This window comes from Seriola dumerili, unplaced genomic scaffold (assembly GCF_002260705.1).
Source record: "Seriola dumerili isolate Sdu_G_001 unplaced genomic scaffold, Sdu_1.0 BDQW01000050.1, whole genome shotgun sequence".
Lineage (NCBI taxonomy): Eukaryota > Metazoa > Chordata > Actinopteri > Carangiformes > Carangidae > Seriola > Seriola dumerili.
Window position 1 is genome coordinate 1,058,540 of NW_019174305.1, and position 26,848 is coordinate 1,085,387.

General features: G+C 39.3%; 1 protein-coding gene across 1 annotated transcript in view; it reads left to right on the plus strand.

Moving 5' to 3' along the window:
• The window catches only part of dnah6 (dynein axonemal heavy chain 6), a 54,234-nt gene that overhangs the window by 26,338 nt on the left and 1,048 nt on the right, over window positions 1-26,848 (plus strand). The window contains exons 44-78 of the mRNA XM_022739909.1: window positions 125-296; window positions 1,451-1,597; window positions 1,762-1,835; window positions 1,957-2,111; window positions 2,814-3,045; window positions 3,142-3,294; window positions 4,532-4,672; window positions 5,293-5,535; window positions 5,738-5,905; window positions 6,173-6,408; window positions 7,415-7,559; window positions 7,797-7,913; window positions 8,153-8,276; window positions 8,571-8,767; window positions 9,156-9,359; window positions 10,024-10,149; window positions 10,297-10,461; window positions 10,969-11,036; window positions 11,248-11,428; window positions 12,316-12,495; window positions 12,806-13,039; window positions 14,987-15,122; window positions 15,382-15,554; window positions 15,992-16,182; window positions 16,604-16,764; window positions 17,383-17,471; window positions 19,730-19,876; window positions 20,026-20,164; window positions 23,568-23,687; window positions 23,859-23,980; window positions 24,409-24,538; window positions 24,639-24,766; window positions 24,912-25,097; window positions 25,788-25,860; window positions 26,067-26,218. Coding sequence (XP_022595630.1) covers window positions 125-296; window positions 1,451-1,597; window positions 1,762-1,835; window positions 1,957-2,111; window positions 2,814-3,045; window positions 3,142-3,294; window positions 4,532-4,672; window positions 5,293-5,535; window positions 5,738-5,905; window positions 6,173-6,408; window positions 7,415-7,559; window positions 7,797-7,913; window positions 8,153-8,276; window positions 8,571-8,767; window positions 9,156-9,359; window positions 10,024-10,149; window positions 10,297-10,461; window positions 10,969-11,036; window positions 11,248-11,428; window positions 12,316-12,495; window positions 12,806-13,039; window positions 14,987-15,122; window positions 15,382-15,554; window positions 15,992-16,182; window positions 16,604-16,764; window positions 17,383-17,471; window positions 19,730-19,876; window positions 20,026-20,164; window positions 23,568-23,687; window positions 23,859-23,980; window positions 24,409-24,538; window positions 24,639-24,766; window positions 24,912-25,097; window positions 25,788-25,860; window positions 26,067-26,218 — 5,409 coding nt within the window. The remainder of the gene's footprint in view (window positions 1-124; window positions 297-1,450; window positions 1,598-1,761; window positions 1,836-1,956; window positions 2,112-2,813; window positions 3,046-3,141; window positions 3,295-4,531; window positions 4,673-5,292; window positions 5,536-5,737; window positions 5,906-6,172; window positions 6,409-7,414; window positions 7,560-7,796; window positions 7,914-8,152; window positions 8,277-8,570; window positions 8,768-9,155; window positions 9,360-10,023; window positions 10,150-10,296; window positions 10,462-10,968; window positions 11,037-11,247; window positions 11,429-12,315; window positions 12,496-12,805; window positions 13,040-14,986; window positions 15,123-15,381; window positions 15,555-15,991; window positions 16,183-16,603; window positions 16,765-17,382; window positions 17,472-19,729; window positions 19,877-20,025; window positions 20,165-23,567; window positions 23,688-23,858; window positions 23,981-24,408; window positions 24,539-24,638; window positions 24,767-24,911; window positions 25,098-25,787; window positions 25,861-26,066; window positions 26,219-26,848) is intronic.

Here is a 26,848-nt window from a genome sequence, read left to right on the forward strand (position 1 = left end):
GCTCTGGCTCTCTTGCTGTTTCTCTTTTCTCCATTTCTCCCACTCCTTAAAGTTTTCTTTAGTCACACTTAATTTCTTCTGTCATGCTTGATGCAAAGTCTTTTCCTCCCCAACCTTCCTCCAGGCCATCCTGAATGGTTTCCTCAGTGAGTTTTCCCAAGAGGTGAAGGACTGCGCTGGACAGATTGTGGATGCAGCTGTGGAGATTTACAACCGTTTGAGTGTGGATCTGCTGCCCACTCCAGCTAAGTCCCACTATGTATTCAATCTCAGAGACCTCTCCAAGTGTGTCCAAGGTGAGACATGAGCACACATATTGTTTGTAGCACAGACACACACAACTCATTGGACACCCAGGACTCTGCATAGAACAGTCTTTCTTGTTACATTTGCTACCAACTAATGGCCCTGTGCTGCTTCACTGCCTGTGCTGTACACAGTTGTAGATATTTGCATTCAGAGTTTTAAATATGTTGTGGATGAGGGGGCAAACATAAATATAAGAGACAAAGGAAAAGATGCATAAAATTGAAACACAGGAAGCACAGGCATACAGGCTGTACAACGTTTCTTTTCCTAAACAGCACAAACTTTGGATTTGCTGAAAGAGACTGACAGATGCCGAGAATGTCTCCACAGCATGAGATACAGCTCTGATTTATCTCTTTAAACCACATTACCAACACTTATAAGCTCTGTCTCAGCCTCATGCTTCCAAATCGTCTGCACCATCACCTCCCCTGCCTCCTCTCCCTCTGTCCCTCCCTTCTCCTAGCCAGCAGGCATCATCAGAGCACCAAGATGAACTGAAGTGACTTCTACCACTATTTTCCACACACTACTTGTTCAACATAGACAGAGTACATTACTCAAACACAGAGTACCCTTTTATCATTATATACTGTACATCACTGTTGGTGAGGGTTAATAAATGAATGCCCACTCGTCCCATCATCTCTATTGTTGACATCACTTTGTCTCTCTCTGTGCAACGTTATTTATGAATTCAGAACCATTACCTTTATATGATGAGCAGCAAACTTGCTTTTTTGGAAACACTCAATCAGGCCTCTTGTTTCACATTCTTAAACAGTGCCAGTTATATACAAAGACTTACACATCTAACATCTCACATTTTCATCATTTGATCTTCATCAATTACCTTTCCTTTGTTGTTTTTTTTTTATCTTGTAGTTCTATGGAATATATTTACTCTGTTTTAAAAAACATATCTGCGGTTGCTGTGCTTTTGTTTCCGTTTTTCTTTCTATCGATATGTTTTATATCGATATAATATCGAATATATATGTATGTCTATATCTATATATATAGATATTTTTCATCAGCTCTTTTTTCATCACATTCTACCTAAGTAATATGCAAATTGATTTAAAGTGAAAAAATCCATCAATTCTCCTTTCCATACATATTTCCCTCTCTTTATGTTTAGGTATATTGCAGTGTGAGCCAAGTCAAGTGAGAGATAAGAACCAGATCTTCCGTCTCTTCTGCCATGAGTGTCAGCGGGTGTTCCATGATCGACTCATTAACAACCAAGACAAGAAGTATTTCAACACCATCGTCTGTGAGATGGCCAGTAAGAACTCTCACAAAGTCTGCTTGCATGGTTTAAATACATAAACTGTTTGAATCCTGCACATTCTGGACTACTAAATGTCACTATTCCCACTTTCCACTTTTTTTTGCATCTTTACCAGTCAGAGAACACTCATCTTTTGACCCTCTCTTTCTTTCTGCCAGGCAAATATTTTAGTATTAATTTGGAGCCGTCATACTTTGTGACTCAGCCCATCATATTTGGAGACTTCATCAAGGTCAGATCTTCTTATAGAAAGTGCTTCATAAGTTCATAAAACATTTGACTCTATGTTTACACTGAATTACCTCACAACTTTTATATGTTCCTTCTGCCTTCCATCTCATAAACCCTTATAGGTGGGTGCAGAGAAAGAAGATCGTCTGTATGAGGATCTGACAGACATGAATAAGATCCAGACTGTCCTCCAGGACTACCTCGATGATTACAACATGACCTTTTCCAAGAAGACCAAGCTAGTGTTTTTCCAGGATGCCGTTGAGCATGTCTCCAGGTGTGTACATGCAAACTTGCACCACTGAGTTTCCAGATTTTGTGTAAGGTGACTTCTTAGCTGGTGGTTAATGGATTTTAGTTGTAGGTGGTACAAAATGCAAGACAAAACTTACACCAAAGAAGTTACACTAGTGATCGGATGATATGTGGAAAAACCTTGCCCAAGAACTAATAATGTTTCTCTCTATTGCATAAAATGGCACATACACCAATCAGCAACAACATTGAAACCTTTGACAAGTGAAGTGAATAATGTCGATTATCTTGTTGCAGTGGCACCTGTCAAGGGGTGGGATATATTAGACAACAAGTGAGCAGTCAGTTCTTGATGTCGATGTGTTGTAAGCAGGAAAGATGGGCAAGCGTAAGGATCTGAGTGACTTTAACAAAGGACAAATTGTGATGTGTAGTCGACTAGGCCAGAATATCTCCAAAACAGTTGGTCTTGTGGGGTGTTCCCAGTATGCAGTGGTTAGTGCCTACCAAAAGTGGTCCAAGGAAGGACAACCAGTAAACCGACGACAGGGGTGGCTCAAGGCTCATTGATGTGCATTGGGAGCAAAGCCTGACCGATGTGCTCTAATCCCACAGAAGAGCTATGATATGATAGAAAACTGTCAGAACACACAGTGCATATGAGTTTGCATTTCATGCTTTTTTGTTACAAGTGTTGACAATGATTTGGCCTCTCATCTTCTAGGATTGCCCGTATGATTCGCCAGGAGAGAGGCAATTCCTTGCTTGTCGGAGTGGGAGGTACAGGCAAACAGTCACTTACTCGGTTAGCAGCCCATATGTGTGGGTACCGCTGCTTTGAGATAGAGCTGAGTCGAGGCTACAACTATGACAGCTTCCATGAAGACTTGAGGAGGCTCTACAAGATGGCTGGTGTGGAGGGCAGAGATATGGTGTTCCTATTTACAGACACTCAGGTATGAAGAAAGGCTGATGTTAAAAGAGCAGACATGTTTTTCTTTTTGTACATCCAAGTATGATTATTGCTATCCACTTTCTCTTGCCTGTTGTAGATTGTGGTGGAGGAGTTCTTGGAGGATATCAACAACATGCTGAACTCTGGTGAGGTGCCCAACCTTTTTGAGAAAGATGAGCTGGAACAAGTACTGGCTGCTACCCGCCCTAAAGCCAAAGAGGCTGGAATCAGTGAAGAGAACAGGGATGAGGTACGCACAGACACACCAACATATTATTCAAGTAATAAAAATATAGTTCAGTATATATTTACAACGTAGAAATAAACAGATAAATTCAGAGTGCCTGTTGATCACATGATAAGAGTAAATGATTGAGTTGGAAAGTTGCCAAAATGTACGTGTCTGTCAGTGATTCTTCTTGTATAGTTAGCTTCTTAGCTTCATGTTAGCTTTTATTGATATAATTTGTTCTATATTAACCACAAATCTTATGCACACAAACAATACCTATGCAGCAACAGATTTTTTTATATAAACTGACACAGTTGCAGGTAAAAATTATTTAATCGTAAAGATCATGTTCTTGGTTATACATTCAATTATCTTCTTACTTAAAACTGAGTTTGCAATTTCCTTAAGATGTGAGGAAATGAGGCTTTTGAAAGAGCACAAATAATGACTGTCCAGACTCTGAACCTATGTAGATGAAATTTTTAATCTAACTAATGCAGAAGTCTAGAGAGTGTCTTTTTCTAATTGAATCCAAAGGATGCCCAAAAGGACAGTGGTTTGCTCAAGGGTAAGACTTATTATCCACTTAAAAGGACGGTATGACATTTGGTTAAATATGCTTATTTGCTTTCTTGCCAAGAGTTAGCTGAGATGATTGATCACACTCTCATTCTGTACGGGACATGTGCAGCTACAACCAGCAGACAGTGAGCTCAGCTTTACACAAAGAATGAAAACCAGGGGGAACAGCCTGTTAGGGAGTTCTGATCCCTGAGGGGACCCACAACTGAAAGGGGCTGAGGCCAATTTACTGACACCAGTGGCAATGCAGAGAGTCCTTTCCAAGAGATTTGAATTAACCAGTCTAAAATGATGCTCAGACCTACCCCTGTAACATTTAAGATGTTGAATTAAGACAAGGGCTCATCAATATCAAAAACTGCAGTAAGAGGTTAAAATTGACTGACCACTATCAGTTGCTCAAAGATAATTAAGAACTTACATAACATCTCAGACATAACACACATACACAGTGTTTTCCACAATGGGCCACAGTAGTCATAGACTCTGGGCAAGAACTGTCAGTTAAAGTCAGTGTCCTCATGCAAGCTGTAAGAAAACATCAGCCTTTAATGTTCCCTGCCTGCTGATACCAAACCCTCAAAGTTACCAAATCTTCTCTGCATTTGCGCGCGTGTGTGTGTGTGTGTGTGTGTGTGTGTGTGTGTGTGTGTGTGTGTGTTCATGCCTTCAGGTGTTCCAGTATTTCATCTCTCGTGTACGGGAGAAGCTGCACATAGTGCTGTGTATGAGTCCCGTAGGCGATGCCTTCAGGTCCCGCTGTCGAATGTTTCCTTCACTCGTCAACTGCTGCACCATTGATTGGTTTGTGCAGGTATGCTGAGACATTTCTGACCACATCTATCTATGTATTCTGCTCTGTTTGGGTTGGGTGTTTGAAATTGAAAATTATCACTATGTAATTATTATGGATAGAAAGAAATACAATACAAACACAGTCATACCATGTGGTACACGTCCACTAGCACACACACGTTATAGGCATCACCTACGTGCATGGTAGGATAAATGACCCTACTAGTCTCGAACCAGTCCATATCACCCTTCTTCTATCAGTCTTTGAAACATTCTCACAATGCTGCTGGTCCTGACAGTTATACCCAAAATGTAATTTCTTTCCACTTTGACATAAATTTCTACCCCTGTCTTTTTTCTTATTGCCTTTTTTCTGGTTTTCTATCTTCTCTCTTATCCATCAGTCTCTTTACCTGTGTTCTTGTTTGGATTGTACAGTAGTTTATTGTTTTCAATTCATATCATTATTTATGTCTTTTGTTAACATATTGAGTTTTTGTTTTAACTTTGTTGCGGAAGCTTGTAATTTAGATCTTTTTTGAATTTCTTTATTATTATATTTTGTTAATTTTTTATGCCTTTCTACTGCTGCTCTGTATCTCACCATTCCTCTCTTCCCTTGTACCTTCTGTTGCCCAGTGGCCTCGTGAGGCACTGCTCTCTGTCTCTCAAGCCTTCTTCCAGAATGTGGACTTTGGCAGTGAGGAGCTGAAGCAGAGTTTCTCAGCCATGTGCGTGGAGATACATGTTAGTGTCACTGACATGGCTGAGCGCTTCTACTCAGAGCTGAGACGCCGATACTACACCACACCTACCTCCTACCTGGAGCTCATCAACCTTTACCTCGGCATGCTCAACGAGAAGAGACAGGAGTTAGTGGTTGTACGTTGAACCATCAGAATCCATGAACATATATCAGTACAACTGATAAGTTGTCAGTTTTGGTTGAAATTTCTTGTCAATAATTTTCTCTCAGCTTCTTTGTGACCATGCCTGTTACTTGAATGCATTGAATGTCTTGTTTTGTAGAATATGTCTGGAGGGATAATACAGTGCATATGTTTGTTGGGGTGCTTATGAATAGGCCAGGGATCGGGTGAAGAACGGTCTGACCAAACTGCTGGAGACCAATGAGCTGGTGGACAAAATGAAAGTGGACCTGTCTGCTCTGGAGCCAGTCTTGAAACAAAAGTCCATTGATGTTGATGCCCTCATGGAGAGATTGGCTGTTGACCAGAAGAGTGCTGATGAGGTCTGTGTGTGTGTGTGTGTGTGTGTGTGTGTGTGTGTGTGTGTGTGTGTGTGTGTGTGTGTGTGTGTGTGTGTGTGTGTGTGTGTGTATTTGTGCGTGCATGCATGTGTGTGTGTGAGAGAAAGAGAAACATAAGATAGTATTACTACAAAACTGAAAAGAAATCTTAAAAATATGATGCTATAAGATGCCAAAAAGGCATGATACCCTTTTGTAATTTCTGTAGTGTTTGTGTGTGCATAATGCAAAAATATATCCTTGCCACAGGTGCGTAAAGTAGTGCAAGAGGATGAGGCTTTAGCCAAGGTCAAAGCTGAAGACACCCAGGCCATAGCTGATGATGCCCAGAGGGACCTGGATGAGGCCTTGCCTGCCCTGGAGGGTGCCAATCAGGCTCTTAGTTCTCTTGACAAGGCTGACATCTCTGAGATCAAGGTGTTCACCAAACCCCCAGACCTAGTCATGACTGTTATGGAGGCAGTCTGCATCCTGCTCAACTGCAAGTCAGTATGCCTCTCTTTTTTCTAACAAAAAAGACTTTTCTTCCTCAAAGATTAAGATTTAATAGTTATATCTCTGCCTCTCTTGTAACAGAAATTCACTAGTTGTGTCACATCCTAATATTGTATTTCAGAAGGAAAGATATCAAATTAAGGATGACAGATGCCATTTACAAGGGCCTTTTTCATTATAATGTCAGAGCAGCATGAAGGACAGACCAGACATTAAGGGCTTGGTGAAATATAATATATAATATCCATATGATGAGTGTTTCATTTATTCAGCACAATTGATTTAATTCAATACGAATAGCGAATTCTAATTCTGTTAGGTAAAAAAAATAAATAAATACTAATGTGTAGCCAAGGTAATAGGACAAGTGAAAACAAAAAAAAAGCAAGAATATCTAACAATCTCAAAAAAGATGCTCATCATCTCTGTAGCCATCATTATCATCTTAGATGAAGGTGGTTGATAATGATTATGCTGATATTTTCAGCATAGTTATTATCAACATCATTTTAGTCATTTCAAAAATGGTCATCATCATTATAATCATACACTTCTCTGTGTGTATCCGCCAAATGTATGAGATTTGGGCCTATTTTTTAATCTCATATATTCTTTTTGTCAGCATTCAGGGGGATTACCTTCCCATCTCGTGACTCAGCACTCTGTCAACCCTTAGATAGTCATCAGTCATTAATATGCTGCAATGCTGCACCAAAATAAGTCCAGCCCAGTATCCTATTTACTTTCACCTTTTACCACCCATTGTTCTGCCCGCAGCATATCATTATATCATTGCTAGCAGTTGACAATTCCAGGCTGGGTTTGCTAACTCATGCACCACATATTATAAATGTGTAACAACCTGCCACAAATCAAACTGGAAATCAGAGCACATATTATTTTTTTAGATATTTATTTTGTCCCCATATAAATTAAGGTATTATCTTAGTTTCCTTTTTTGCACAACTCCTCGCTTACATGCCCTTATCCTTACAGACCAGACTGGCCTGGCGCCAAGCAATTACTGGGAGATTCCAATTTCCTCAGGCGTCTGACGGACTACGACAAGGACAATATCAAGCCTCAGATCCTGTTGAAACTGCAAAAATACATCAACAACCCTGATTTCATACCTGAGAAGGTCTGTTTGGATTTCATGTCAAAAACTCTGATATTTTGGAGAAGGGCTCAGAGTAAACAGAGTTGGAATAGCAACAGGAAAATAACTGCTTAAGTTTTGATAGTTGCATTATGGTCATACTCATGCCACTGAAATGAGCTATGTAGATTTGTAACCTGGTTGTAAATTATGGAATGTGATACAGTGTGTTTCAGTATCTGTTGCTTGTTGTAATGCCCATTGTTTTGCTGCTGTTAGGTGGAGAAGGTATCCAGAGCCTGCAGATCGATGTGTATGTGGGTCAGAGCCATGGATCTTTACACCAGAGTTCTCAAAGAAGTCGGCCCCAAGAGAGAAAATCTGGCCAAGGCGCAGGTCAGTATGAATAAAAGCTTTATCCCATACAGTACTTACACAAATGTCAGTTTTATGGATATCACTTTATATACTATATACTAAAATCTCACTGCTGCCCATTTTTTTCGTCCCACCCAAGATTGCTCCAAATACATTAGAATTAATGATAAGAATGAGAAGTGGCTCACATATTGTCTAAATGTTTTATTGATGATGTTGCCCTCGGTCTGTTTCTCTTTCTATCCCAACCCATGCAGAAAGAGCTGGATATGACCATGGCAACCCTGAGGGACAAGCAACAACAGCTTCAGGAGGTGGAGAACGAGATCAACATCCTACAGGAGCAGTTTGACAACAGTGTGAATGAGAAGGAGGCTTTGGGTGAGGGGTGCACCCTTTATATGTTACCACTTTAAACTCTACCTGTGTCTTAAACTGCCCATCAAATGTATATTTTATGTGAAATTACTCTTGTTGTGTGGAAATCTGTAGAGATGAAGAAAATTCCACCCCGAATTCCACTCTTGTATGTAAACTATCTCTTTCAAAGTTGTTCAAAGAGCACTCATTACTCATTGAAACTAAAGAAGAAAATCAAAGTCTGCCAGCATTTTGCTATTTACCAGCTAATATTCTTTTTGTCTCTTTCTTTGTGACCCTTTTTCTTCCTCAAAGTTAACACCATGGCACTAACACAAGTTCGGTTGACCAGGGCAGGGAAGCTAACCTCTGCTCTAGGTGATGAGCAAGTACGTTGGCAGGAAAGTGTTGCCCTGTTTGACCAAGAGATCATCAACGTTGTGGGAAATGTCTTCATTGCAGCTGCCTGTGTAGCTTACTATGGGGCATTCACTTCCCACTACAGACAGCTGGTAGGTACGGTGTGCTGTGGTGGGGTGGAGAGCTTTAAGGGCTACTGTGGTTTACAGTATGAATAACTGGTTCGTTCAGGAAGTGCATTCTTTAAAGTGTCACACATCATAAACAGTGCACTACATAAGAAACAAACTGAGCCCAATTGCTTCATTATTGTATTTGTATCTTTTGTGAGATGTAATTCTCATTACAGTAATAGCACTGAACTGAATCTGTATGTACAACATTAAAAGACAGAAGTAAAGTGATAAAGAAAATTGATTAAAAAGGTAAAATTGTGAAGTTTGCCACAAAACAAGAGGTTTAAAAATCACCTAAAATCTCTCAAGCAAAACAAAAATCATCTGAAATAAAAGAGCATGCATGTGTGTTCCCTTTCCCCAGCTAATCGACCAGTGGATAACGCAGTGCCAGGAGCTGAACATCCCCATCAGTTCCAGCTTCAGCCTGATCAATATTCTGGGTGAACCATTCGTCATCCGCCAGTGGAACGCAGAAGGGTTGCCCCGTGACACCGTCTCCACAGAGAACGGGATCCTGGTGACCGGGGGGCGCCGCTGGCCTCTTATGATTGACCCTCAGGATCAGGTGAACTACAAACTAGGATCAAGGCAGCTCTTGTTCAGTGTCTTTCAGGAGTGATTTGTTGATAATTAGTTTATTATTCAAAGACATTGACATTTTTTATTTATCTATCTTACCCAAAGTTTCACACACTGTGTCATGTAAGGGAAATGTAAATGTGCTGTATACACACTGTGTTATGAAACATAAAGTAAATAATATTTCATTCCACTGATTCCTTGTCTCAGAACTTATTGGGATTTAATTTGATTTAAAACACTGGTTACATGGCTGCAGTACCAGCGTAAAGAACAGAAACCTCTCAAAATAGAACTTCCTGTCAGAAGCAGTCAGAGACAAAGTCATAGACAGGCCCCTGCCCCAGGACACACACACACAATTTCAAGCTTCCCCACATAGAAAGGACACAAACCAGCTCACCCAGACTTACAAACATGTACAGGATGGAAATATTGTCACAGTTTCCTTTTTTAGGCCCCTATATAACTCTCTGCTCTTTGTCCTTATCACTGACAAGTCTAATCGTCTGTCCTCTAATTTTTGAGTGTTTTTCTCCTCCATCCCTATAACTCTGTCTGTTGTTAGTTTTCATTTTTGCAATATACAAAATATGGAAAGAGGCCATCTTTTCATCCTATTAGATAAAGGTTATTTCTTTCACCCTAAGGCCAACCGATGGATTCGCTCCAAGGAAGCTATGCATGGCCTAAAGGTGATCAAGCTGACGGACCCAAGCTTTCTTCGTACGTTAGAGAACGCCATTCGCATGGGCATGCCTGTACTGTTAGAGGAGGTAGGAACCCCACCGATGTCATAGTTAAAGATGATTGATCATAAAAAGGGTGTAAAATATATTTTAATATAATTTAACTTTAGTTTATAATAGCTTTATGGACAGTTTGTATGTGTATTCTTGTATACCTGTACTGTGTGTGGATAGTTAAAGGAGACCCTAGATCCAGCGCTGGAGCCCATCCTGTTGAAGCAGACATTTGTGTCTGGTGGACGGACATTGATTCGACTCGGAGATTCAGATATTGACTATGACAAAAACTTCAGGTTGTATATGACCACTAAGATGGCCAATCCTCACTACCTGCCAGAGGTAAGGACAGCACACACACTCATACTCATAAGCGATTGTGCATCAGGTATATAAGGTCACTATGGAGGCTTGAGAAAAGGTACACGTTTTGTGGAATAACACACAAGACACATTCATTCCTTTGTTCCATGGTAGCACAGTTATTCTCCACCAGCAGAGCAGCAGCACCCTGTGAATACAAGTTTTTACTTTGGTGTTCATTCAAACCAGCAGTGCATGAAGACAGAACCAGACAGCATGAAGTATTTGACGCTTGTCTGTAAAGCCTTTATGTTGGATATAAATTGTCAAATACACAAAGGATTCAAAGCCACATGACAGTTAAAATCCAACATGGTAGTTAAAATGGTTTTGAGAATGACCAAGTGTTCAGTGCACATGTTGAATTATAGCTGTGTGAATGAATAGTGATGGCTGTCACTCACATTTGAAATGCATTCTGTTTATCTTTGACAGTTTCACTTGGTGTTGTTTAATGTATGTGTGGGTTTTTCTGTTGTCTTTCAGGTCTGCATCAAAGTTACAATCATCAATTTCACTGTGACCAAGTCAGGCTTGGAGGACCAACTACTTAGGTACACAGACACACATGGGAAACAGATATTGCAACCTATCCAAAACATGTGATCCACATTTACAAACCACAATATAACTCTTTATATACCACAGTAAGACTATGCACTTTGCACTTGTACCTTGAACAAGATTTGAAAGATTTGATTTTTTTTCTTGGCCCCACATTCTTTTCTATCTTGCAATCTTCCTGTAACCCCTCTTGCTCCTCAGTGATGTGGTGCGTCTGGAGAGTCCACATCTTGAGGAACAGAGGAATGAGCTGATTGTGCGGATCAACGCTGACCGTAATCAGCTGAAAGATATTGAAGACCGCATCCTTAAGCTTCTCTTCACCTCTGAGGGAAATATACTAGATAATGAAGAGCTTGTTCAGACTCTCCAGGAGTCAAAGGTAAATCTGGGACAAGGCGAATGAAATGTGGATGCTTGTCTTTTTCTGTAATATTAAGATAATGAATTTGACATAATCTTTATTTATCTACAAAGATAATTTCCACTTTTGTTTGCAGTTTTTCTTTTTTTCCGCTTGGTGTTCTCTTTCTTTTCTCTGGCATTTTCCTTTGTGTCACCCATTTATGTAGATTTGTGTATGGACAGCAGAGACATGTCCCCACCAATGTCAAGGTGTTGCTGAATTGTCCCTATCAGTGTATTTACCCATCTCAATCAATCTTGTCATTTTAACTCTGCTTTGTGTTACTTGTAAGATTAATGCAGCAGGTCTGTATGTTTTCTGCAAAATGTTGGTTATTTTTGAAAAACAGTGAAAGACTGGGATATTGGGGATACGCAATGATCTGGCAACCTTCATGAGCTGAATGAAAAATAATACAAATCCAAAAGTTTTTTGGATATAATTAAAGATGAAATTGAGCATCACTGTGGTTCTGTCATGAAACTCTTGTGTTGCCCAAAAACAACAAAATGAAAGGACACGGCTACAAATTCTCTTTAACATGGCTCACAGCAGAGAGTTGGTCCAAACAGAGCAGCACACTACCTACAGGGTTTTAAACATTTATATCCTTGGAACATTTTCTCGAAAATTTGTCATGTCAATATTTCTATTCATTTCAAAAAAATGTTAAATATCTGTTTAAAATCATAGAACAAATCATGATACAAGTCCAGTTTCAGGTAAGTTATATCAGCAAACACATGTTCAAGTAAACTCTGCAGAGTCAGACTGTTAATGTGGGTTTGTGTTCACACATGCTATTTTTTTCATCTGACAAAAATTTTCCCTACCAAAAACCAACACCTTTGCTGTTACCTCAGGTGACATCTGAGGCCATAAAGCACCGTCTGGAGGAGGCAGAGGCTACTGAGCTGATGATCAACTCTGCAAGGGAGTGCTACCGGCCTGTGGCCACCCGAGGCTCTGTCCTATACTTTGTCGTCGCCAGTCTCTCTGAGATTGATCCAATGTACCAGTTCTCCCTCAAGTATTTCAAACAGGTGAGACAGAGCAACCAGGCTCTATTTTACAATTCACAGACAAATCTCCATCTCAGTTTTTATGCCTTCGCACCAGCTGTGGCTGGAGGCATCTTCAGCTTGTCCATCTGTACAGACATACATACATCCCATTGTGAGATTGTGACCGTATTTCCTGTAACCTGTAACTGGTTGGCAACCACAAGTAATTCTAGTTTAGACTTTTCTCAGGAACACATAATGAAAGGACTTCAAGCACCCATTTAATATAATTATTTTCTTCTGAATATCACTCTGTCCTATTCCTGTTCATTTCTTTCTCCATTGCCAGGTATTTAACTCCACCATTGAGACGTCAGAGAAAAGCAGTGTGTTAGAACAGCGTCTCCAGATCTTGCTTGACCAGATCTTGCTCAACTCCTACATCAATGTGTCCCGTGGCCTCTTCGAGCAGCACAAGCTCATCTACAGCTTCATGTTGTGTGTAGAGATCATGAGGCAGCGTGGTGAAATTTCCGACGGGGAATGGCTGTACTTTCTAAGAGGAGCTGCTTCCTTGGAAAAGGTGAGGTGTAAAATCAAGTCAGTAAATTCAGGCTGAAAAATTGCTGGTGTCAAATGAAATTACATTTTTACCCATGAAAATTATATGGTAATGCATGAGTAGTGTTCATGGATAAATGATTATGATCATCAATCACACTGGTTGTACTTTTTTTTCTTTACTCAGATGAGGATTCATCACACATAAATATATTGATAAGCAATGAAAACATCAACAAGAGTTTCTGGAAAGAAATACTGTCGAACCCGACACCCTAACAGTTATTAGTTTCTGTTACAAGCAACTAGCAACGGGTCCTTTAACTTGAGCATCTGCCATTTTCTAACAGCCTGACTTAAATCTGCTTGGGTAACGCGTAAATTCTAAGTTATATCTTAACTCTACAGTAGCTAACTGGTTTCACATGTGAAACCAGTTTTTACTAAGTTATAGCCCCCATTGTATTCAAACTATGCTACGGTTTGAACTTATACATATTTGATGCAACAGGCCTAAGAGTTATTGAGCTGAATAGCTGAATTACATCCATTCAGCTATTCTCTATTCAGAGAGCTTTAAATATACCAGAGTGGCCAACTGTTAGTAAGAAGATTTGACTACTGACGCCAGAACGAATGATAAGGCATGAGGCTTAATTGCCTGCAGGAGTAGGGAGATAACGGCCTGTTTTTAACTGTGTCATGAATTCTAAATGAAAAAAGCAATGGTATTTTTTTTTCATCTTTTTTGGCTGCCAGGTATTCCAATAATTAGAAAAAAATTGAGAAATTTGTTACAGTTTGTTGGCAGGATAGTCGTAACTACATATAAACAAGGTGCCGTTTTATTTTCCCCTTCGAAAATCCCCCTAAGTTGGCCTGTAGGCAATATTTTCATTCTCTCCCCTCTCATGTAGGGATTGAGTTGATAGAAAAAAAGTCTATTGTCACAAAGTGACAGTTGGGCTGTCTCTGTCTCTTGGCTAGCTTATTGCTGAGGAACTACTGACACTGATGGAAACACAGACAGTTGGAGACAAAAGAACATGAAGAAATCTTTCTGTGGAGAGGCTGACAAAATAAATATTTCTGTGAATGAGAGATAAGAAATGGAGAGTATCTCTGTTTCTCAGCTGTCCATATAACCTGCCTGTGACATGCAAATAGGCCTTGAGCAAACCATGCAAAAGTCTCAGTACCTCCAGTCAGACATAGGACTCTCCTGGACACCTTCAGAGGGGTTGAATGAGGTCATATGAACTCCTAAGAGTCCTGTTGACCTCAGAATATTGCAACTTTGCAATATTGCAATTTCAATGGTGTCTCTCTCTCTTTCTCTTTTCACTCTCTTTCTATACTGTATTTCTCTATAATTCTTATCTTCTCTGTCAAACCCTGGTCGGGCAGAAGGATGTGCAGCTGAGGCACTATTGGTTTGGGCAAAAAATAGGGGGAAAAGTTGAGTACAGTAATGAATAAAAGGACCTTTGAGATTTAGCTCTGGTTTTATTGATGAATTTATACAGATCACAATACAGATCAGCCAATGCTACTCAGGGGTATATTTCTGTTTTCACCCACCATTTGGCTTTCTTTTATATGGCATTAGTTAGGCTGGAGGTGCTGCCTGTCAGCCGTTGTGATCCTCATGCTAATGCTGTCCTTCCTTTCTTCTCCTTCACCTCTGTCCTGTCTTTTGCATTGCAGCTTCAACACATGCATCATTTACGCTTCTCTTGCTAATTTTGAGTGCTTTTCAAAATTGTCTTTGCATATCCATGCGACTATATCTCATCTATACTGTTTACCTTCCATGGATGTTTTGAATCATATTATCTTTACACTTTTATTGTCATAATTTTATTCTTCTTTAGTGGCTCTCTACTCAAGGTCTGTCCTCCATCTTTTTCCCATCTCCTCCCTTTATTGTTGTTGTAATGGTCACCTATTGTATTTCCCTATCTTGTAGGGCTATGCAGAACGGCCAGATGTGCCATGGCTAAGTGATTTTTACTGGCAGACATGTTGTGAGCTGGAGGACACACTGCCCTGCTTCAAGGACATCTCCAAGGAAATCACCAGAACCCATATCCACATCAAGCTGGGTAACCCAACCCCATTGTTATCCTGTCTGATCCAGCAACAATCAGTATATTTAGTGAATAGTGTTTCTGCTAAATATAAGAACTAGAACATTTGACCTAGATATAAAACATCATTTTTCACTGTCAGGATTCACTATTCTAAACATTCTTCTACCATTCCTTTACCACATAGTGTACAAATCTGTATGTACACTCTAGAAAAGTCTTAGAAATTCACTCAGAGATTTGTGAAGCATTAAATGAGTTGCCTCTCCTTTAGGACGTTTTCAAGCATCTATTAATCCAGAGACCTGGGAAGACTATGTGTCAGAGTTGCCTCCTCTTGGGGAGTCCAAAGAGGTTAAGAACGAGAGCAGCATCAGAGGTTACTGGAGTGAGAGGTTGGGGGCATTCCAGAAGCTAGTCCTTATCAAGAGCTTCATGGAGGAGAAGGTGAGCCTATAGTCTATAGAGAGAGATTCATTATTTATGAAGGTTTTGGAGATTGTTTTTTTTAGTTTCCAGATTTACAGGATCACAGGAGGAATTTCAAATGAGAAGAAATGTTGTTGGTGTCACATGATTTTTTTTATTTTTAAGCCCAAAAAATATTTTGCTAATTGCATTCATTTACAATTATACTGGCCTGCAGCCTTCCCTGCAGCCCTCACCAAGACCATGCAAAAACATTTTTCTCTCCTTTGCACTCCCATAGAAAACCAGGCATGTCAACATCTGGATCTTAGAAAATTAAGCCTTCCACTCTCTGCAGTGATGCTCTGTCCACTTTTGATAAAACGCATTACCTATTTTTTTTTTTTACTTGATAGTCTTACATTGATGCTGTCACACTCTCTTTGTTGTTCTGTACTTCCTTCCTCTCCTACCAGGTGGTGTTTGCAGCAACAGAGTTTGTGATTGTCAGCCTGGGAAAGCAGTTTGTGGAAAACCCTCCACTTGATCTGGCTAACCTTTACAACGACATGTCCCCCACCACCCCACTGATTTTCATTCTCAGCACAGGATCCGACCCCATGGGTGCCTTCCAGCGTTTTGCCAAAGAGAGAGGATGTATCGACAGGTAAAAAAAAGATACACACATTGGATAGCTGAATTGGAGCTAAGAGTGAATTGTAAAGTATGTTGTCTTTGCAGTAGTAATATTCAGTATTCCAACAAAATAAACCTTAATTAGAATCCCTCTAGCTTTGCCTTCCAAAAATTAAGAATTAAAAAATACTGGGGTGTCAAGTGGCGTAGTTGGTTGAGCAAGCGCCCCATATGCAGAGGCTAAGGTCCTCACTGCAGTTGGCCCCGGTTCAAATCCCGCATCGGACGGCCCTTTACTGCATGTCATTCCCCCTCTCTCTGCCTCCCCATTTCCTGTCTCTCTACTGTACTATCAATAAAGGCATAAAAAGCCCCAAAAAAATAATTAAAAAAATAAATAAAAAAATAAAAAAATACTGATACTGATCATCGTTCCACTTGATGTCTCTCAGAGTTGAGTCCATCTCGTTGGGTCAAGGCCAGGGGCCTATAGCTGAGAAGATGATCCATGCAGCACTGAGGAGTGGGAACTGGATCTTTCTGCAGAACTGCCATCTAGCTGTCTCCTGGATGTTAGCCATGGAGGAGCTCATCAAGACCTTCACTGAGCCAGGTATGGTGACGTTAGCACAGAAACACTAGGGCTGACTATGGGACGAGGCCTGTTCTATTTTTCATCACATTTTGCAATGTTGTTCCTGAAAATAAGATTGAATGATCAATCTATTTTTGTTTTGGAAATTTAATGCACACTAACTGGCACATGATGAATTAGTCACTAAAAATATGTCATTTAGCAGAATATAAGTGACAGAGTTCCAATCTCATATTAAATTATATATAAAAATATATATATATGAATTAAATTCAAAATGGCTACTATTGGACTTTAGTGTGGAGTGAATGATTACTGTCCCAAATCATGCCACTGTGGTTGATTCTACAGTGCAGTTGATTCTGCAGTCTTTATAGTGGTCATAAACTGGGACTACACAAGAAAAGCCTTGGGCTCCAGTTTACTTCCATGCTTGCCTACAGCCTCTTTATTACATGTATGTTTGTATGGCATGTGTAAATCCACAGGTGTGAAAGACAAGCAATGTTGGAGACTTGTGTTTTTTGTTAAAGTCATTCTGGAATTTGCTGACTCAGGGCCGAGTAACATCTCCAACCATGACGTTCTTTTCTTTGCGTATGGCTGTGAATAATGTTCCTCTCTCTTCCCGTGCAGATACATCAATCCACGAGAATTTCCGTCTGTTTCTCAGTTCCATGCCCACCAAAGTATTTCCTGTTACAGTGCTTCAGAACTCTGTCAAGGTAATCACACACACATACACACACACTCTCTTTCTCTCTCTCTCTCTCTCCCCCTCTCCCTCTCTCTTCCACTGAAATCGCACTTCAGTTCATTTCATTTGAAGATTGTCTGTCAACCATTACTCTGCAGGATTAATGTTCACAGTATGAAGAAATTTGTTGCAATCACTTCCAGTGTGAAATTGTTTATTGTTGAGCAACTTTGCATTCTCACCAGTGAGCAGTCCAGTCTACCGTTGCACGTAGCTCTTCATCACTATTCTTTATATAGACTATAGACATACATGCTTTGAAAGCATATATTCTAAATATCCATAATGAGTATAACTTCTTACACTTGTGTGGAAAACTTAAAGTTGATACTGGACATATTGTATCTGTACAAGAGACATTAATATTTTATTATAATACTGTTGTGTGTTCTAGAAATAGTGGGTTAAAGAAAGCTCATTAATAACTAAAAGAACCCTGATGGTAGTATATTGAGGCGTTACATAATAGCATTGTAGTTGTGTCTGTTTGGATAAATGAGACGGATAGTGGACTACAAGTAAAAAGGCAAAATGGATGTAATGCATTCCTTTCATTGGTACTTTATGTGACATTTTGTATGTTTTGTGATTAGTTGAACAAAAGGCAGAGGTGGTACTCTCTCCTAAAAAGTATCACAACGTCAGTACAAAAAGTTTTTCAGTGGCCACTAATGCCAGGCTGTGCGGTAATAAAATTTGCATCAAAGGAAAAGATTTTTTTATTTTTATACTTTTTTATTTTATTGAATGTTTGCATGCTTTTAATTTCATGGGTTATGTAAAAGAAACTGACTTGACCCAAATTGTCATCCATTCACTGATCTGTAAATTCATAGGTTAGACACTTTTCTTGTAACTTGCATATTCAGCTGTTACTGAGTCTCTCCACGACTGCTATTTGTTGCTAAAAAGTCCAAGAGTTCACTTAAATTGTTAATACTGGATGTCAGTCAGAAATGAGGAAGTTGAAATATGGAATCTGTGTATACTGTGCATTATCTGGGACAAACCACAGTGTAAGAAAAACTTAAAATAATAGCAACAATCGAGCTATCTTAGCTGTAACACCAGCTCTTAAATCTGGGAAAAGTTAATTTCCTCCCACATCATTAAGAACAATCCACAAACAATGCTTTTTAATGAAAAATGTAATGATATTTATTACTTCAGATCCAGGAATATTCTTAAGTTGGTACATCAGTTCTGTGATATTTCAGTACCCCACACTCTTTGTCCACTGGAAATGAGAGCTATGATGACTGTGTAAGATTTCAATCATCTGTGGGGGAAACTAGCAGGATAAATCAAACCATAAAGACCCTTTGTTGTCCTTGTGCTGTCCAACACTTTGTTTTATAATACATGATTTACTGACTACAAAAAGTAAAGCTGGCTTCATGGTCATGTCTTGACTGTGGTGAAATCGTTGTTATAGATGTGACACCTGATGTCATCCATAGTGACGAGGTTGACCTCACTCGTACTCTTAACATGTCTCCCATACTTTTTAGTAAAACCTGTCCTGAACAGCTTCCTAAATAATAGATTTTAATGTAGGTAGTATGTTATCTAAAAATGTATTGTGGATACAGTCTTAAGTATGTTAGGGCTCTAGTCAAAGCAGTAGAACTGGGGTCTCATCTGTCTCAAGGTTTCTTCCACACTGTAACACATGCACACTGTTGAACAAATATTTGCAACAATAATACATGATTGCTTTTCCGTTGGTGGATGCTACTGTGAAATGATCGGAACCAGGGGTGATTTGATTACTTAATCCCTTTTTTCTCTCTCATTAGTAAAGTTAGATATTCTCAATAATTGGTAAGAGAAATTTTCAGGTTACTTCCCAGTATGCATTGTCTATATGAGCTATGTAATCATTTATATTATCAATCAAATATGCATTAACTGTTGAACAGTTCTTTCACTAATTACCATCTCGAATATTATTAATATACAATATGATTTGACTTGTATTTACAGATCTGCAGGGATCAGGCTTTGTCAATTGATTATCCAGCTTTCAGCGTTAGAAACAAATCTAATGAGTAGGAGTTATATACAGGTTTCCATGATGGAGAATTGCATGAGAGCTACAAGTCTCAGAGCTAGGCCTGCATGACATGGAGCAATAGCCTCACCCTAGGATTTCTGGCAATCTGAGCAGGACTCACTGTGGTCTGCATCATCAAGCCCTGTGTGTTTCTGTTTTGACATTTCCAGGTGACCAATGAGCCTCCCAAAGGCCTGCGAGCCAACATGCGACGGGCCTTCACAGAGATCTCCAGCAATTTATTTGAAGACCATGTTCTGGGACGCCAGTGGAGGAAGATTGTCTTTGGAATCTGCTTTTTCCATGCAATCATCCAGGTTAGGCTCTCAGAACCTCATACTTACTTGATCATTACTACTTTATGTGCCTGTATATATTTTACTTTGTTGTACTTTGCATGCTGTTGTATGTGTTTGCATGGTGACTGCTTGTCATTCTTTGTATGTCTCATCTGTATGTGTCTTAGGAGAGGAAGAAGTTTGGCCCTCTGGGCTGGAACATCCGCTATGAGTTTAACGACAGTGACAGGGAGTGTGCTCTGCTCAACCTCAACCTCTACTGCAAAGACGGCATCATCCCTTGGGACGCTCTCATCTACATCACTGGTAGGGACACCTACTCACATGGATAAGTGTGCATGCAATTTTATCTAACTGCATACAGGCTTACATGTACAGCCTCTATGCATTAGTCTATACGCTTCACATTTTTATGCCTCCGCACCAGCGACAGCTGTGGTCAAAGGCATTATGTTTTCAGGTTGTCCGTCTGTCCGTTCGTCTCACGTTTGTGTGTCTAAATTTCATTACAATAATTGTAATTGTAATTTCATTACAACATGCGCAAACATTCATTTGGACTCAAGGATGGAGTGATTAAAAATGATGTTCAAAGTAAAAGGTCACGATCACTGTGACCTCACAAAACACATTTTTGGCCATAACTGAAGGATCCATTTGCTAATTACGACACAATTTAACACACGTCTAATAGGACAAAATGAAGAAGTGATGACATTTTATATCCAGCTGGTCAAAGGTCAACTCTGTTCACTGTGACAACGTAATGTTCTGCAAAGACAAAGCATTGCAAAGCATTACATGAAAATGAGATTGTCTGGCTTTAAACATGCAGGAGGTGTGAATGGAAACATTAGTATTTTATCACCATGTCTGCTGCCACGTTTGTTGTGTTGCCCTTGTGTGGTACAGACAGAGCATTGTTGTTTCGTCAACAACACACACATTTCCAGCTTTAAATGAAATGGGGAAAGTACAATATTTGCTGATGTCACAAAGCAGGACAGTTCTACAACATGATTTCACTTCTGCAGCTGTGGTCCAGTGTTCATTGAGCTCTCAGTCAACATTTCACTGCTCTCTTCCTCTTGACTGGGAGTTTATAGAAATAAAATGAAAAGAACAGATGTTTCCAAAACACGCAGCAGATAAAGAAATCAAACCACTGTGGTACTGTCATGTAATATGAAAGAGTTTGACAAATCACAGCATTTATCATGGTACATGGAGGTGTCCACCCCATTTACATTAACAAGGGTAGACGAAATAACACCTGTCAGTGACAATAAAGTTAGATTAACCCTCCTCTAGAACAGTTCCAACCAAAGTGAACATTATAGTCGTCATGAAGGAATTATTTATTATTTATTGCAGGGCTTGTATTAGACTGCACAAGTTTTAGCTAGGTGTATTTATTAACTGGCAACTGAGTTTATATCTGTGGCACATTTCTGTAAAAAAAATGAATGAAAAAAGTTTTCATATCTTGCTCATCAATTCTGATGATCTACTTTGACAGTTTTCACAAATCTGTCAGAAATTCAAATTTACATTTTATTTTCTTTTAAATTTGAAACACATCCACAGAGTTTTGTGTCTTCATTGTTAGCTTGAACATCATATTTAACACTCAATTTTATCATCATAGCAGGGTTAATGCTTTAGAATTTAAACTTATTTGTTGATGAGGTTTTATTTATTGAAGTATTATTTTAATTTTTACCAATAATTGCAATAATGGTGAATTTTCAAACATGAGACTGAAAACCTTTTTCAAATGTAATTTTATTTCTGTCTTATATCCTGGGCATTCTTATGGACACAAATGAAGTTTCAGTTGAATGTAATTATGTCAGTTTAATATTGTTTGTCCTGGACTTCCACAACAGATATCTTCAAAGTTATTACGAAGAAGAGGAGGGATTTCTTTCATTAACAAAACCCATCATATCTCTAAAGTTCATTTATTTCCCTAATCTGGTTTTCAATTACACCTCCAAATGATTATGTGCTGCGTTCCGTCTCAGTGGAGCCCACCGCATCTAATTGATGTCTCTCATTGTTGTTATCACACTACTGTGTTATTAGTTTAATCCTTAATTCTAACAGTCCTTATGAGCCAGAGCTACACGCACTCTATGAGGGAAAGAATTTGGACTCAAACCAAGCATGATATTGCCTTTCCTCTTTTAGAAGGAGCAGTTCTTCTCTTCTGGTGCTTTACCATGCCTGCCGCTTATTAAGAGCTTCAGCAGAGATGTGTCTCATTATTCCCTCCCCTCCTTACAGTCTTACATAACTGTATGGGCTTAACAGAAAGTATCATTTAACTGTTGAATAGTTAAATGTTAAATATAATTTTAAAATGATCTTCCTCTGTGGTAATATGTACTATACCTTCCAGTCACGCCTGTCTTTTCACAATTCCTGTCCTCTCGTCTGTCTTCATGTCATTGCCTTATAGGTACACTCATGATTAAATCTCTTTGCTGTACATTATTACATGAGTGTGTCAAAGAGCTGGTGACATCACTGCTGAAATTTTAAACCAGCCTTTGGTCCTTTGAGAGGTATATGAAAATGTGACTGCAGTCACACTATTATTTGTGGCTTTTTACATGACATGTGAATGAAGAGGGACAAACTGTTAAGCTACCTTTTAGCCAGTCTGGTTTGTCAGTTTAATATTTCCTATCTGGACTGTCCAGTGCCCCTGTACGGCTCTCTGTCATTTTTATGAATTGCATTTAAAATGGAATTCATAGAAAAACGCACTGTAGGTTGAAAAGGTAATAATATATATTATTTTATAAATAAAGATAAAAAATGTCAAATGTTAAGTGAAAAAACACAACATATCCATCTATATGCATAGACACTGGCTTATATATATATATATATATATATATACAATTATGTATCATATTATGAGTAAATATGCACATCAAGAATTTGCCCCAAGAGAGAGAGAAAAAAGTAGGCATCAGAAATAGCTGTTTCATCCTTGGTCTTGGGTATGAGGTGCAAGTCGCAATATGAACTTGCCCAGCTGAGAAGAAGAGAGAAGGACAGGAGAATCAAAAGAAACACATTTGGCAGTCTCGCACTGTACACAGTGTATCTGTCAGTAGTTCTTTAAATGTTGGTAAAACTGTAGCCTGAAATGTTTTTTCAGCTTTGCTTTATCCTGACATTGTTTACTTGATAGTTATCCACCCATGTTTGAATTTCATAAACTTTTTATGCCTGTTTTATCATGTTTGTTCTTGTTTGTGGTTCCCTGATGGTGGAACAAGCTACCGAATGCTATCAGAGCTCAGGCGTCCCTCTCTATCTTCAAGAATCTCTTGACAACTGTATACTTTCATTGCACTTCTTTACCTGATCTCCTTGCACTTTGTCTTATTGAACAGATTTAGTACTTAATACTCACTTCAAAGTCTCCTTCTACACTGACGCTTTAGTTTTGTCCCTCACTTATAAGTTGCTTTGGATAAAAGTATCTACCTATTAGTATCTATTTACTCTATGAGTAAATGTAAATGATTTTGAATGTAGTTTTTAATAATTTGAATGTGGCACTGCAGGCTTGAACTCAAACTGGGACAAAAGCAGGGATGGTCATTAAAACAACAGCATCCTTGAAGTTACACAGCAGTGCTGCTGTAGCTGATGCAATGTTATGTGGTCTTTGTGTCTGTCTCCCCAGGTGAGATCACATATGGAGGCAGAGTGACCGATGCCTGGGATCAGCGTTGCCTCAGGACAATCCTCAAAGGCTTCTTTTCCCCAAAAACTCTGGAACATGGCTACAACTACTCTTCCTCAGGTGCTTTGCATTCTAAACCCCCCACTTTTCTCACTGTAGATATATACATGAACAAAACACATAGACAATCATACAGCAAGTGTGTATGTGTATCCAAAAGTCCATTTGTTACAGTGCATGCTCATATACTATATTTATATATATTTTCTTTGGATTCCTGTGTGTGTTAAGGTATCTACTATGCCCCTGAGACAGATGAACTTGAGCAATATAAGAAGTATATTGAGAGTCTTCCAATCATAGATGATCCTGAGGTCTTTGGCATGCATGAGAATGCCAACCTAGCCTTCCAGGTGAGGAACAGTACTGAAACTATAATATTAGTACTGAATAATAATAGTAATATCTTACAGAAAAAACGTACAAAATTAAAAAAAAAATTCTGTTGGTCTGCTGGTTATGCTAGAATTGTATGAGCTGTTGTAAACCAACTGACTTCTTTGTTTCCCATTTGTTTGTGTGCTTTGCAGAAGTAATGTACTGATTATCTCATTTTAATCCAGTAAATGTCATTATTTATGGGCTTATTTATGATTGAATGTGGAGCTGTGTTTCTATTTCTACTCCATGAGAGTGCAATGGTAAAATGTCAATAAACAAGGATTCAAGGATTCTACAGCTGTGTGTGTGTGTGTGTGTGTGTGTGTGTGCGTGTGTGCGTGCGTGCGTGCGTGCGTGCGTGTGTGTGTGTGTGTGTGCCTGCGTGCACGTGCCCCCACAGCGCCAAGAAACCATGACTCTAATCAACACCATAATGGACGTTAATCCTCGCTCTTCAGCCCAACATGGAGCTAAAAGTAATGATGAGATAGTCTGCGAGCTGGCTGAATCTATACTTGCCAAACTGCCAGGTACAAACACACACAGAGATACACACACACATACATTATGGTCATTGTTGTCAAACTTAATATCTAACACTGTAATATCTCCTTGTCTCTCTGTGTGCAGAGCGTCTGGACATGGATGAAGCAGTGGAAGCTCTGTTTGTACGAGATGAAAATGGTCGCCTTAACTCCCTCACAACTGTGTTGGGGCAGGAAGTAGACCGATTTAACAAACTGCTGAAAGTGCTCAGGGTGAAACACATATCACACATGAACACCCATGTCTGAATTAAATAAAAAGTTATATTGTAAATATCAGAAATAAATAGCATTTTTTAGAGATCTTTTTTGTTCTGTTCACTACCTGTCTGTGAGTGTGATTCTATTTGTTTTCCAGATGTCTCTTATCACTCTGGAGAAAGCCATAGCAGGTCTTGTGGTGATGTCAGAAGAGATGGACCGTATCTACACAAGCTTCTTGAACAATCAGGTCCCCACCCACTGGGCAAACTCCGCCTACCCTTCTCTCAAAACCCTGGCCTCCTGGGTCAGGGACCTCGCCCTCAGGACCTCCTTCATCCAGGTTTTCATTCACAAACACACACATTTGAATGATTGTGTGTCTGTGTGAATTATCCACTTGCTAACACTGAGCTGTACAGATAGGTTGTTTAAAATGAAGGAAAAAATGAAGAAGAGAACTGAAAAGCATAACAATTAGTCAGAGATGAGTGAAAACATGGGAGAAAATGTATGTGTGTATTATCTTATTAAGTTGAAAAGCACTGATAATACAATTATTTTGTGTTCTTCCCTGAGGCACAGACCTCTCTCTTGCTTTCTCTCTCTCTCTCTCTCTCTATCTATCTCACATTTCCCCATACACCCTCTCCCAGCGTTTGGTTCATCTCCCCTGACTTAAGCTGTTCTTCCGTAAGACTGGTTTGAACATGTGTGTTGCAAAATCACTGAAATTCACTCTCGCACACACAAAAGGGACAAACTGGGGAGAGTTGCATTAGTTCATAAAGTGATGATGGGTAGCTGCTGAGTCAGACTGCACATGTTCACTACCTCAGGAGAGAGAAACCGTCTCACTCTGCCAGTACAAGTCGAGTCACTGAGTCACTTTCAGGTCCCATAAGTAACAGGACAGATGTAATGCACCGTGGCTTGTTTAACACTGAACACAACCATTAAATAAGCTTAGCTATTTAAAGATACAAAAATGAATTTACATCTCTCTTTTCTCTCCCGACTCCTCTCTTACCAGACTTGGATCACATGTGGTCAGCCCAAATCTTTCTGGATCTCAGGATTTTTCTTCCCTCAGGGCTTTCTGACTGGTAAAACACTGCAGCACCCAAATATCTTCCATGTTTTAATGAACCATAGCAGTAAGACAAATTTTAAAACTGCTATAATATATCCCAGAATCTTAGTGATCATTTTGACAAATTCAAGTATGCATGAAAATAATGGGATTAACCACTATTTAATTTTGTTAGATCTTGTAAAAGAACATAATGAAATGTATGTTTCTGACCTGTAGGGGTGCTGCAGAATCATGCAAGGCACTACAATTTACCCATTGATGAGCTCAACTTCCGCTTCAACATGGTGCCAGTTTACAGGGACCAGCTAGCAGTCTCTGAGGCTCTGCGAACTCTGCCCAGCAACACTGAACTGGACATGGATGTTGAGGTACTGGAGAGGGCAGGTTGTTTGCTTTAAGAATCGGATCTCTTACCTTCAGATCTTGTTGGTGCCACTTGATTCAATAACATTTAAAATATAATTGTTATGGCTAATAACAGAGGTAATACAAAAAATATAAGTCAACATTAAGCAGACACTAAAATTGTGCAGTGTATTTTTATCCAGGCTTCTTTGCAAACCTACAGCTCAGCTGACTTTATCCCAGCTCACCTCAAATTCTCACTGCAGAATTTATAAATCCGTTGTTCATTTCCTTTAATTAACTATCTCACCCAAATGTTTTTTGCCTGAGCTTCGACCTTTCATTTCTGCAGTAAATACAGCAAAATGTTGACTGTTTGTACAGTCACACAGAAGTATTTGGATGATTTGAATGGGTTGTCTAGTGACACAACAGAACCGCCTACAGTCATTAAGTCTGTTCCCCAATGTCTTTAAACAGTCATTCAGTATGTGTTCTTTTCTAATTTTGAGCATGTATGTGTGTTGAAGTCAATTATTATGGGTGGGTTTTTTTCTCTCATTTAAAATAGTCTTCAGATGTGTTCTCATCTTAAATAGAGTTCATGAACTACAAGTTTTACTTGTTGAAATAGTTTGACATTTTGGGAACTA